Source organism: Photinus pyralis, unplaced genomic scaffold, assembly GCF_008802855.1.
Source record: "Photinus pyralis isolate 1611_PpyrPB1 unplaced genomic scaffold, Ppyr1.3 Ppyr1.4_LG7, whole genome shotgun sequence".
NCBI classification, from domain to species: domain Eukaryota; kingdom Metazoa; phylum Arthropoda; class Insecta; order Coleoptera; family Lampyridae; genus Photinus; species Photinus pyralis.
In genome coordinates, this window is record NW_022170738.1 from 23,060,434 (window position 1) to 23,074,201 (window position 13,768).

At 34.4% G+C, this 13,768-nt stretch overlaps 1 protein-coding gene across 4 annotated transcripts; it reads left to right on the plus strand.

The window, feature by feature from the left end:
- The first annotated feature begins 11,980 nt into the window (after positions 1-11,980).
- Positions 11,981-13,745, plus strand: LOC116177211 (serine--pyruvate aminotransferase, mitochondrial-like). 4 transcript variants are annotated; one of them, XM_031496114.1, is made up of 8 exons: positions 11,981-12,132; positions 12,194-12,359; positions 12,412-12,604; positions 12,655-12,820; positions 12,870-13,025; positions 13,072-13,164; positions 13,214-13,462; positions 13,515-13,745. In XM_031496114.1, exons 2-8 carry the CDS (start codon positions 12,195-12,197, stop codon positions 13,684-13,686), a joined length of 1,194 nt encoding a protein of 397 aa, XP_031351974.1. In that variant the 5' UTR covers positions 11,981-12,132; position 12,194; the 3' UTR covers positions 13,687-13,745. The 4 variants fall into 4 exon arrangements, with proteins under 4 accessions (XP_031351974.1, XP_031351976.1, XP_031351977.1 ...); XM_031496116.1 differs by having other exon boundaries at positions 11,993-12,132; positions 12,177-12,359; XM_031496117.1 differs by having other exon boundaries at positions 12,016-12,132; positions 12,171-12,359.
- Positions 13,746-13,768: the final 23 nt, after the last annotated feature.

A 13,768-nucleotide genomic window follows, 5' to 3' on the forward strand; every position in this document is an offset into this window, starting at 1 on the left:
ATGTAATGAACAACACCTCGTAAAGTATACACTGTATTATTTAGTGTTATTGTTGAAGGTATTTTTTTTAATTCACATAGATTGTTGAGATTACCTAAGGACATATCTAATTCTATAAAAATGTGAGGTCCTGGTTTGACCTCTTGTACAATTTTCCCTTGATACGATGAAATATTACTTAGCGCATCACTTTTAGATGTAGAGTTGACGTTTGTCTGAGCAAACTGTGTCATTGCAGAAGAAACACATTGAAAACAATCTTTCTCAGGCACTTTAAGTCCTTCCTTGATTGCAAACTCAAGATTCGCAATACCGTCTTCTAAAACAGTTTCTAAAATAGGGAAGATACCTATATTTCTGTTGATGTTTTCTCTTAAACAAAATTGATTGTTGCACCATCTACTTTCTGTGCCACTAGGGATGTCAGATAATAATCTGTTAACTATATGTGTTACGTTGCACGCACAATCAATTAAAACAGTACCTCCTTTCAAAATTGTTTTTGTGTAAATACTTTGAAGTAAATACGCCCGTTCTTGATATACTGCTTTTTTTGATCCATTTTTCAATAAGTATTTTGCAAAATTTATTAGTTTGTTTTGATTATGCTCGGTTAACTGTTCTGAATAGTTAGAGCTGTCTACTAGGGCAGTCATTATGCATTGCGTGATCGCGTCAAAAGCGCAAGTATTTACAACCGAGATAGGCTTTTTTAAATAAGTTAATTTATATTTTCCTAAATTTCCATTCTTTAGTAAAGGTATGCAAAGATGATCTGTTTCTTCCGAAATTTTTAGTTCCGGCCGATCAGAACAGTAGAAAGAAGTTCTTTTATCTTTTTTTGGTAAGTTAGAAAGATTGCGCCAGTTTTCTTTATCGTTGTCATTTGCCGTAGTTAAATCCAAGAATTCAAGTCTCCTGAAACATTTATACTATGCGTAGGTTTATATGTACTTGATCTGGGCGTAGTTTTAAAAGTAGTGTTTTTTGCATTATTTTTGTTATCCAAAGATACTTCTATAACATTGTTTTCCACTAAAGGCCTTGCATATATATTTTCAACAAACGAACATTCAGAAATATTAAAATTGGGCTGCTCACCTTGACTTCCTATAGCGACTTTTGACAAAATATTTCCAGGTTTTTCTAAATTAAAATAATGTTCCGTATTTAAAAAATTATTAGATTTCGATGCACAACCAAGCTTTAACATTCCATCGATTGATTCTAGATGTATGCGTACAAATCTGTGTATTTGTAAAGGTCTCATCTCTTGTCGAAGTATTCTTTTTTTCAAATGATTAAAGTAACTTTCGACGCTTGCTGACGTAGCACGAATAGTGCCACATCCAAATCCATTTATCATTACCGCAGTCCACAATGGTATTGTACTGCACAACAGCTTCAAGTACGGTACAAGCTCTGGAAGGAAATGAAAATTGTCATGATCTCCATCTACACAAGCGGCATTAGAACATTCAGTAACCAAGTCTAAAATCCATTGTTTTAGATTTGGAGTTGTAGGTTCATCTGAAAAGAATTTATGGCAAATTTCTTCGCTATTATCGCTGTCTTCTGTGGGTATAGGAATACAACCAGCAATTCGATCTTTTAATTTATTTTTACATATGTCTGACTTTGTACTGAGTAGGTAATCCATCAAGACAACGTCCATCTTTAGGACTCAAACAAACGTAAAAAATATCTTCCAAAAACTCTCGTATTTCGTCTAAGTCTGTACACATAGCTAGTCGTGCAATACAATGAGCATAAAATTGTTTAGTGCGAGGATTCGTTTTCCAAATTTTCCATGTCGTTACATTTTTTATGAAATGGTTAAAATCTAGTCTAATGAAAACTGGAGGAAGCTCAGTGCTTTCGTGCAAAAGGTATAAAAAACATTTATTAATGTATGTTTCTAAATTGCTAACCGCACCAAACGCTTTTACGCAAGCGTTCAAAAGAGCCTTTGAGTTATCACATATGATAATCTTTGGTGGAGTTGCTCCAGACCTTTTCCAATCTTCTAACCAAAATGATATAAAACCAGAATCCTGCCTTTCGCTAAGCATTTGAACTATAGGCACTTGACCGTTTTCTTTGCCTAAGTGGCACACTCCTTCATACAAAAAAATATGCGCGCAATGTCCAAGCAGTACTTCTTTTCCGACACTATCGGTTACCTTGCGACTTAATTTTTTCACCAAACTACCAGTTGAGTCTATACATAATGTTCCTGGCGTTTCTTGACAATAAGCATTCCAAACTTGCGTTTGTTGAGGTGACCAGTATTTAACGTAGAATTTATCCCACCCTATATCGTGGATAGACCCTACAAATGGTTCTGTATGTTTCATTTCAAGAAGGGCTTTTAAGGGGTCCGAACTTGCGGTACGATTTTCGATTAATCGGTATTCCGATGCAGCATTCCGAAGTACGGGTAGTCCATACAAGTTGCTTGGTTCGTTGTCACCAAGTCTCATCAGTTCGTTGGCTTTTTTCGCTCTCCAGACTGATGCACTCATACCTTCAGCGATAACGCGAGCTACATTTTTTCGTTCAAATCCGGCCAGTCGCCTTTTTCCTTTGGCTGTATGACTATTAATATTTAATCCTCTCACATTGCACTCCAAAACAAGATCAGCGCCTTCGCCAGGATCTTCAACACAACACATCTTCAGGTCTGCGTTACATTCCATACACGTCGCATTTATTGTGAGAAAAATCTTGTCACCACTTACTTTTGCATTCTTAAAAGACCATGTGCAACCCTGAAGATTAAGTTCTTCATTAATTACAATACTCCATGACCTAGGTTGCAGTACGGGATAAGTTTTCTTTTTAGTAGTTCTGTCGGAAGCATGATACTTTTTTTCTATAGGGTAAATGTCACTCCACTTAGAATTAGGTATCTTAATAGAAAATTGCATATCTTGCTTAGCGGTGCTTTCATATGGCTGATATTCTTCATCAGAATATTCTTTTATTTTGTCCTCTTCTGTTATTTGTTCAGTTTTTGATTTTATGCCAAGGATATCGCAAATTCCATGTTTATCAGTCTTAACAAATGTGTAGATAGCTTTGGCTGTCATTGGCGATGTGATGAAAAAGTTGATGTAATATGTTTAGTAGGATTCCAAAAGCAAAATATTAAAAATACCGCCACCTGCTTGAGATAAATGCGTTAGGTTTATTATAAGGCCTATTAATAGGCCTACATTTAGATATTTGCAAGTACCTCGCGATCTAATTAGATAACTAATTAAGCAGCCTGAACCTACTTTTTGTCTAAAATTTTTATTACAGTAATCAAATTTTGAAAATTTTGCTTTTATCATGTTTTATACAAGATTTTCGTTAATATCCCGCGTTTAAAAAATTTGTGGGTCAAAATGTTTATCGAAAAAATGAAATATAATATTTGAATACTCTAATTTCAAATCAGATTAAATGTAATTGCCATTTTAAAGTTTGTCATAGATCATAGCAACTAAACAAAAGAAGGATATCAAAAAACTTAAACAAATAAGATCCTAAACTGAATAATTATTGTATGACAATTTTGTTGTTATTTTTCAAATAAAAATACAATAATACTTTTTGTACATATAAAGATATATTAGCTCAATAAAATAAGTGCGATAACTTTGCAGTTTTATGTTAGATTTTTTTGTAATAATTATTATAAAAAAACAATCTAGTACTAGCGAGTATACATAACTTCTGCTCGCCAACAATACTTAGTTTTGTGGACTTACACATATGTATAAATATGCTTGCTAGTATTAGAAATAGCGGAGTTTATTTTTATTACGTCATTTAAACGACAAAGATCTCTTTGTATTGTAGTTGCCTTTAATTACCAAACAACCTTATTAATTTTATACAGCTTGCCTACTGCCTACTAAGCACTTACTCTATTGTTTGATTTTTGTTTCACTTTAGAGGATGACAATATCAAGTACTAATAATACACTCAACGTTTGCGTTGTTTGCAACAATTCTAGACAGTCTGGACTTGCCACTTGCCACGTGAATACCGATTGATGCGACGCCGGACGCCACCGTAAAAAGACGATCAAATTCGCACTTTGGTGAGTCATGACAAACTCCCGCTGTCGTTTGGAACAATAAAGCTGATCACAAAATAACTGTCTATAATAAGTAAATTGAATTTGTTTTTTTAACTAAAATTGTTTTTTTAAACATAGGTAAAGTATATTTTACCCTTTTATCTCGATCGGGAGGCATAAGGGTGCTACTGCTAGTGTAAAGTTAGCTCAATCACACTTTTGGTGCTATATTTTTTTAAAATTTCAAGCACGAATGTTAGTTCTGCAGCACGAAATAGCACGAGTTTAGCACTAAATGTTTTCAAAGTTTTATTACATTTGGACAGCTTGGTGGTGCTAGTGTAAAGTTAGCACCACCACGGTTTTTTTCTAATAACTGCTTAAAATATGTAGCACGAATGCTGGAATTTCAGCACGAAATAGCACGAATTGAGCACTAAATTTAAGTTTTATCTTAAACGGACAATTTGGTTGTGCTAGTGTCAATTTAGCACCACCACAGTTGATTTACAATAACTTTTTACAACATGTAGCACGAATTCTTGTATTACAGCACGAAATATCACGAATTGGGCACTAAATTATGACAAAATTACAGACAGATTAAAAAGCTTGGTGGTGCTAGTGTAAAGTTAGCACCACCAACAGTTTTTTTTAGATATCTTGTTTTGTTATGCAGCATGAATTTTGGTATTAAAGCACGAAATAGCACGATTATAGCACTAAACGTGTGCAACATTTCAGCTCGATTGGAAAACTTGGTGGTGCTAACTTTACGCACCTGCCAACCTAATAATCAGCCAAAGAAAATGGCTCAGAATAAAAAATAAATAAATCTACCCCTGCCAAATAAGTTCAATTGAAAATTTGCACCTTATTCTTATATTATCAACTTGATTTAAACAGAAACACATTTGACAAATTGATAATAATAATAGTCGCTTCAGAAAAGTGCCCGTCTTCAAATAAATAGATATAATTAATGATTCAAAGGCAAAGGCTTTGAAAATAGTCAATAGCGCGAGCTTGCACGTCTCCAATAGCATGTGTGTTGCCTACCACAAGGGACGCACAACGCCAAGTTATTGAAAAAACCAAATTAGTCTTACTTATGAAGTGTAGAATTATCCACACCAACATACATTACATTACAATATGGTTGTTTTTAAAAAAAAATTAGATGCATAATAGTAAAACAAATTGTATATGTACGACGTGCATTTCAATTATTATAGGTACACTTTCCTAATTTAATGACAATAAAATACAGCCCTCTCCCTCTTCATTTTAAAAACGGGAAAACGGCATTGGAAATTGTATGCGAACTTCATACTTATACGCAAAGAGTATAACATTTTTGCAAAATTTACCCGTTGCGTACATAAATCGTTTGAGGGGTAGATAACGGATCTGAAACTTTTTAAAATCTGAAGTAAAAGCTTTTCAAGCGTTATCCTTTTTCGTACAATACAAAATTATGAATTGTGAAAGAAATATTACTATAATTACTTACATTACTACAGATTGATCGGTTGCAAGTCATTAACAAAATACAAAGCCATTTGTAGAATCGACCTTGTAACAGTAACAATTATTCAAAATTATTGAAAAAATTACCCCTAGTGTTCGAAATGACCACCACCAACATTCATATTTACAATAATAATAAAGATTTAGTTCTAAATGGCGTCGTACGTTTTATTTATAACATTTCTGGGGTAATCTGCATTCGCATCGGATAGGTTGTCATAATTCTTCTAAAGATTCAGGTTGCGCTGCATCAATTTTAGATTGGACAGAATCTAACGGCGACATATCTGGGGATCTGACTTGCCATTCGATAGATGTCCAAGGTCCAAGAACTGTCTAAAATTCTGTGCAAAATGATAAACAGCTAAAACGGATCTGCAAATCCATTTGAATCGAGTTTTCCCCGGAACTACAGGTCGGATGTGAAACAAAAACAGTGCTGAAGACAGAATGAAATTCCTTTCGAACAATCCAACGTTTACCACCCATTTAAAATTTTTCGGGTGCAACTCACGCCTTTCTCAGGGTTGAAAATACTACCTATTATTTATCATCCGAAATTTAAAACTTCATTATTTAATTACCAGGCTCTTTGACGGGGAGTAATCTTGAAATTCATTTTAATCAAGCCCGCTTATAATGACATTATGCTCAATCTAATCTGCCGATGTTGGCTGCAACACAAATCATTAACTACGGTTAATTATACTCACTTAATTGACCGGATTAAAATTTCCAAATTCGATAACTCAGCAATACCCGTTGTTACCTTTCGGGTCAGTCGCAAAGGTCTGCAATAATGAAATAAACTCCACGACCTTGTAGTTTAAATGCTCGTGTTTGTTTAACATTGGGAAACGGAAATCGGCCAGTACCTAATTAACAAAGCTATAATCCCAAAATATTCATTTCTACCCTGCTTCCCCATGTCGAGAGCTGTCGGATGCTACAAAAATCATTTACATATCTCTAAGGGAACAATTAGAATCGTTCTTTGCAACCGTACTTGCGGCGATGCTGGATTTATCTCACCGTTCAGTAGGTATACATTGTTGTGTAAATTATTATGCAGACGTTATGTTGGCTTCAGCACCATCAATAAGGTTGGGCCACTCTGTATGTGAGGTATTTCAATTTTTAAAGTAAATCTGGCGGTTGTTTTAATGAATGAACACAAAAGTGTGGACGTTTCGTTTGAATTTTCTTTTTAGTATTTATTTTTTCCTTTTAGAATTCTTCGTTTTAATTTGATCGCTTTTGTAAATTGTTCAATTTAGCGTACGACACATTTAGTCAAATTTTCGTGATTATAAAAGGTTATAATCTGGTCGTTTGTGGTAAAAGGTTTTATTGTTTGGCGAAATTTAATTAATGCACATGTAGTTCTGATAAGAAGTTGTAGGTGTTTCAGGAAGATGTGCGCGTTTCGAGGCGTAAGTGGGGATGCGTTCTGTCGAAGCTGGCGTTTTCAAATGTAATTGTGATTGGCCGGTCCGTGTGGCCCAGTTCAATTGAAGCTGGACAGCGGTACTTTACACGTTCCAATTTATCGCTACGATTCGCAGAAATTGAAGCCGGTCGCCATCAACCATCCAATCCAATTCCAATAAATCGCTACAATCCTCTGTTCACACGCAACGATAAATCGCTTAAGGGTCCCGGGTTCGGTCATAGATATTTGTAAATGTGTAGTGGGTTGGGTTGGTAGAGCAGCTTTGGCTGAAACCCCACCCACTCAAAAATAAAGGCAAAAATAAATAAATTTGTGGTTTATTGAAAAATTCTTAAAGAAGGAGAATATTTTATGGTGGAAGTGGTGGTTCCTTTAAATACTAGAGGCAAGTTGACTGGGAGGCGTAATTACAGAATAAGTTCACTTTTTCCAAACAGTTGTTGTATAGTGAAGCCTTTCTTTTGACAAGGTACAAGGTTTATCATTTATTAAAAGTAAGTGTCCGAAACCCTGCCATCTAATTCAACAAACCGCCCGAATATCGCAAAATTTTACGACGTATTTAAGATTTTTTTAAATTTAATTGCCTACTTTTCTTTCTGCCGGTATTATTGTTTTGATATCTTTTACTTTTTGCAAAATAAGTTTTTGTTTTTGTCAATTAATTAACTTTGTGTTTGATCGAACCCATTATGCCACCCGGTTAGGGTTTTCATGTCAAATTTTTCTTTTCGTGGCCAACAATTATTTCAGGATTTAATTAAAATTTTTTTTAGTTAATTGTTTGGAATTATCGGATGTCGCAATTAGTCACCGAGAATAAGGAATGAAAGCGGATAGGAGGCGTTCTTTCGGGAAATGATATCTGCTTATTCGAGAGTTCCTGAGAATGTTGCGTGATTTTTCTAGAAACTTTTCTTTTGCTATTTAAGCCAATTGAATTGTGTTTAGTGGAAGTTCCAACATCGACACGGAAATCAGAAGTAGTGATTTCGCGCTCATTTGTTATAAATCTACTTGTTATAAATGTGTGGACAAGTGACTGATAGTGATAAATAATAATTACCTGTTACAAATCCATCTATTAGAAATTCATTAACAATTAATTGTAAATAAATAAATCAGGTATTTAAATTTGCATCACAATATTTTTAGTTAAATAAAAATATGTGCGATCATGGGTTTGCGTGTTTCTTTCCACTTACGCAATAATATTCGACTTCTGAATCAATATACTATTTTCAATACAGATAAAGTGGAATAATTTATTTTAATCTTTGGTAATCACCTACTTATCTATTTAATTAGTATTCCTTCTTAATTCTTTGAAATAGGACAGCTTTTAGTGGCCTTTACACAAATATTGATTGTACTTTGTCAAAAGAAGACCACAAGTGCGACAGTAAAGTGCTTGTGTTTGTAGTTATGAGCCAATTAAGGTAAAACTTACCTACTTGTTTCATTTGTACCTTTTAATCTTCTCAAAATATTTATGCAGTCTGTCTTTTAAAAGTCTCACCAAATGTTTTCCAAGGCCAAATTCCTTGAGAACTCTTTAAAGTCCCTTGACAGTTTCTTCAGAAATCTTTTAGTGCGCTTCTAATTAACTTTGTACAGCATTTTCAATAACATCTCAAGATATCTAGACATGAATTTCTTCAGGATTTATCCGCAATTTCAGCGTAGTCGCCCCAAAGTCGGTCTATATCTTTTCATAATTTCTAGGATCTAGGATTTCCCTAAATCTTTTCAGAATCCTCTCTTGTAGATTTATTTACATTTTTTTTCTCAAAATATCCAAGCATTTTCAATAAGTCTTCAGCACCATTTCGGATGCTATTAAGAAGTCTACAAAGTTGCTTCAAAATCTGCCATCTCTTCAGATCATATTCCAAATCGATTTTTAGAACTTCTTCAAAACCATTCTGGAAAAACCTAAAGAATCTAAATTGTGTCTTTAGAGCCTCTTCAGAATTTCTTTTAAGGTCCTTTCAGAAACTCTTTAAAATCTCTTAAAAACTGTATTAAATTTTTCTTTTTCCGCCAGGACTCCATAAAAATTCTTTCGAATCTTTTCCAAACCCTGTTCATGTTTATTCAGAATCTAAATAGTTTCTCAGAGTTTTTTCGGCATAATTTCATCATCTTTTCAGAATAGCTTTAGGATCTTTTTTAATCTTCTCAGAATTCTTTATAAACCCTTTTACATTACTTTTTGGCGAGGTGTATTTTTTACGACATCTATATCTGCCCGAAAATCTCTTAAATATTTTTCAATCTTTCTTCAGTATTTTCGTTATCCTTTCACGATGTTTTCCCTCAGTGTGTGAATTTCTTCAAAAATTTTCTCAAAGCCATTTTAATCTCTCTGCCGAGCGCTATCAAAAACTTTATTTTAAAACTTTTTTGCAAATATAAAAATATTTTCAAAATCTCTCCAAATTGTTGCAAATATCTTCACAATCTTTCTACCATATATTTTTTAAATCTTTTCAAAGTTCCTTCGATTTTGTTACATTCTCTTTGTCTCCTTTGCCTTTTTAATTCCTTTCTTTTTGCCCTAGGACATTTTGAATATTTTCGGAATTAACCTCACCTCACAAAAATACAAAATGCTGAAATAACACGCAGAACTTCAGAAATAACACTTAAAAATATAGTAAATTGCTAACCTACTATTCATTACTACAATCGCTTCAAAAAGTCACAAGCTTTACAGAACAAAATTTAATTGCATTTATTTTCAAAATTTCTTTAAATTTTTGCTTAAATAAAAACTCTCGGTTTACCTAAATTACATGAGACTTAAAATTTACTGGGTTTATAAATAGGCGTGACAAACTTGAAAAAACAAACACTTTAATTCTAAATTAAAGCCTATCTTTACCCAATACTAGACAAATTAAATATACCCAGAACAAATTCAACGTTAATCAAATCGCACAGACGAAAATACAGATACATGAAGCTGAAGTTTTATATATTTCATCGACGCTATCCTGCAGATACATAAAACATAATTTCTTATATATTTAAAACTTTTAATGCAAATATATAAAAGTTCTAGATATATGCATGAATGATCGCAGGATATTCCATGCTTCTTGTTTGTATCACAAAATTATAAAGGATGCTTGCCCAGCATACTTATATAAAAAAATAACTTTCAGAACAGATGTACATCATCTGAATTTACGTTACAGAGGAATATTAACTCCTCCGTCGCACAAACATGAATTTTTCAAGAGATCCTTTAGTTATCAAATTGCACATCTGTATAACAAGATACCATCTGATTTTAAAACATTAAGCCAAGTTAATTTTAAAAAAAGCCTGAGAATGCATTTCTTATATAAAAATTAATTTTTATGCACTTAATTGCTCCCTTCAGTTGAATCTTTGCTTGTTTTCGTGTCCCATTAATTCCAATAATATACCTACCTATATATGATTATGCGTGTATGAAACGTGTACCTATATGTATATAAATAATTATGTACCTTAGTGTTCACTGGAGATATTCTTTCTTTAATTTTTTACATGTTTATGTTTTATCTGTGGCCATATCAATATTAATTTCTATATGTTATATCGGGTTAGGTGGAAGAGCAGCACATGGCATACATGTCATTGCTGAACCTCGCCCATTCCTAGTGAATAAAAGCATTTATTATTATTATTATTATTTATTTTACTTTATATATTCGTAAGAAATAACTATGGTACAAACGGCGCCTCATAGGTATACGGAATGTAATAATTGATCGATGTAGAATTTTTTTCGACATTTGAAAGTGCAAAAAATAAAGCATGTTTTATCTAAAAAAATCAACTTTTTAAGGTTTGAAGTTATTAAATTTGACGATTAATTTTAAAACGCGCTGTAGAAGGGCGATCAAAATTTAAATTATTCGCATATAGGATCAGTCAGTATTGTTGATTTTGGAAGACTTCAAGCCAAGGTAACCATAGGTACACGTACAGGGCGCTAAAGAAAAGCAGTCGAACGTCGAAAATTTTAAAAAATCTTGAATAACTTGAAAAACTTTGATGCTGGGTGTATAGGGAAATGTGGTATCAAACGTCGTAGATTTTCATGTTGATTTCGAAAATGCAATAAAATATACCATGTTCGATATAAAATATGAAAGTTGCTATCCACAGCCGGTAAAACCGGAAGTGAAACGATCATGATAATATTTTGTTTTATAGATCATGAAAACTATGTTGGCATGTATCTTTTCAGATTTAAATTATTAATGGAACATTTAGGTAACGGTTTGAGTGAAACAGCCTGTATACAGAGACAGGTGAAATAGTTGTATAAAGGGCGTGCCTTGGATAATTTCGAAAGAATAACTAAAGGCAAGAATTCTATGTTGGGGACGCAACGAATAAGTTATGCCAAGACTTTCATCATGTAAGGAATGCTTAGTGCTTACGTACCCGGACGTAGATTAGTTACGATTATTATATATCATGTCGTACGAGTAATTGAATTTCTTTATGATTTAATGTGGCTTCTCATATTGTGAACAGATGGACTGGACGTGACGTGCTATCTATTGTTCCAAATAAGTTTCTCTCTCCAGTGCAAAAACATACTTCCAATAATAGGTTTACTACCTACATATTTACATAAACCAGATACCTGATTCAGTTATCCAGAGTGGCAGTTTCCCAAGTAATAAACCATACGTAACGCCTAGCCTAGACCAAATATACCTACATCAAGAGTCAATTTATTTCAACTGTAAATCGTATAAGATTAAAACTGACTTTTAACTTGTTTTTACCATTATTTTATTAAATATTGCTTTAATAACAACTTTTTTTTTATTCAACTAAACGCGTACCCAATTCTATGGATTTTCTGGTTATTATTTTGGTCAATATTTATTTCAACATACCACATATCATTATATCGTTAGTGACCTTTGCCATACTGCTGACGAATCTGCCAAATCATTGTGTTGCAATGTCGTAATTAATCGAAGCATTGCCTAGATAATCGATACTTCGTTAACGTGGTCGGAGTGTGTAACATTCCCATATTGATCCTTAAAAAATCTGCAGGTATTACGAGTTATTCTATAATAAATTATTAAATAGAGTTGTAGCGAAAGGTTTTGTTTAGGATGCATTCAAAGTTGGACATCACTGACGAGTTTTACTCAAAGAAGAGGCCGTACAGTCCAAGCAGTAAGCTCTTGGTGGGCGCGGGACCATGCAATTGTTCACCACGGGTAATGTACACTTACTCCCACGAGCCCGTAATAATACCTGGCGATGAAGTTTATAACGTATGTATTGAGGGTAAACTTTTCTTCAGCGTTTCTAACATCTTCAACACAGATAATGGAGGAATTTAGGGAGATGCTCAAATTCGCGCTTCAAACAAGAAACCAGGCGACACTGGCAATACAAAATTCCGGAACAGGTGGATTAGAGGCTGCTTTAACTAACATGGTGGACCCGGGAGAGAAAATTGTTGTAGGAGTCATGGGATTTTGGGGACAACGAATTGTAGAAATAGCGAGAACGCGGAGTAAGTGTACAATATTCCACTGTGTTTTATTCTAAAATTATGTAATTTAGACATAGACGTAGTAGTGGTGTCTCCACAATACGGCCAGGTGTTCACTTTGGAGGAATTAGAACAAGCAGTCATCAAACACAAGCCAGTTTTGCTCTTCGTCACGCACGGTGAATCATCAACTGGAGCCGTACAACCGTTGGAGGGACTAGGGGATATATGCCACAAGTAAGACCGCTAATGGAAATCGCGTGATTCGAACTAAACTCCATTTCAGGTACAACTGCATGTTGGCAGTGGACGCAGTAATTACTTTTGGAGCTATTCCATTGTACGTGGATCGTTGGGGGATCGATGTACTCGTCACTTCCACGCAAAAGGCCGCCAGATCTTTCCCCGGTCTTGCTTATTTGAGCTTCAGTCCAGAAGCAGTGTAGGTTTAATTTCAAAAAGACCGTCACACTAACTACCTGTTCCAGTGAAAGGATAAAAACCCGGAAAACTGTTCCTCCATTCTATTTCAACGTGTTGGAACTTAGTAAGATGTGGAACTGCTTCGATGAGCGCATAATGTAAACGACTGCGTTAATTAAAGCACGTTCTCCAGTTGAAGTGTTTCAGGTACTATTATACATACAACTCCAATTTGTTAGCAGCTGCAAAGGAAGGCATAGCCGAAATTATCGAGGAGGGTTTGCTCGAAACGTGGCAAAAGCACGAAAAACTCAATAAAAGGCTATGGGATGGATTGGTCAAGTTGGGGTTAAAGATTTACGTAAAAAATCTCGAACATCGACTACATGCGGTCACAGCCGTTGAGCTTCCACCCACGGTTTCATTTGCAGCGTTCAATGAGTACTTGGTTGAACGGTAAGCGAATCGGAAAGTTACTCCGCATAAGTTTCTCGATATCCCCATTTAGGTACCAAATCTATATAAGCGTTGGCATTGGACCGACGGCGGTAACGCATTTTCGAATTGGCATGATGGGTTATAATGCAAGAGCAGACATGGTTGATTATGTCTTGGACAAAATAGGGGAAGCACTCAAGTACTGCCAGCAGGAGAAACTGAGGGCGATAAAGCTAGGCTAAGTGTCTTTTTGAACCATTAATTATTTTGAATGGTCTCCATTAAAGTGAGTTCAAATTGCGGTGTAGTTATTGTTTTTCTTCA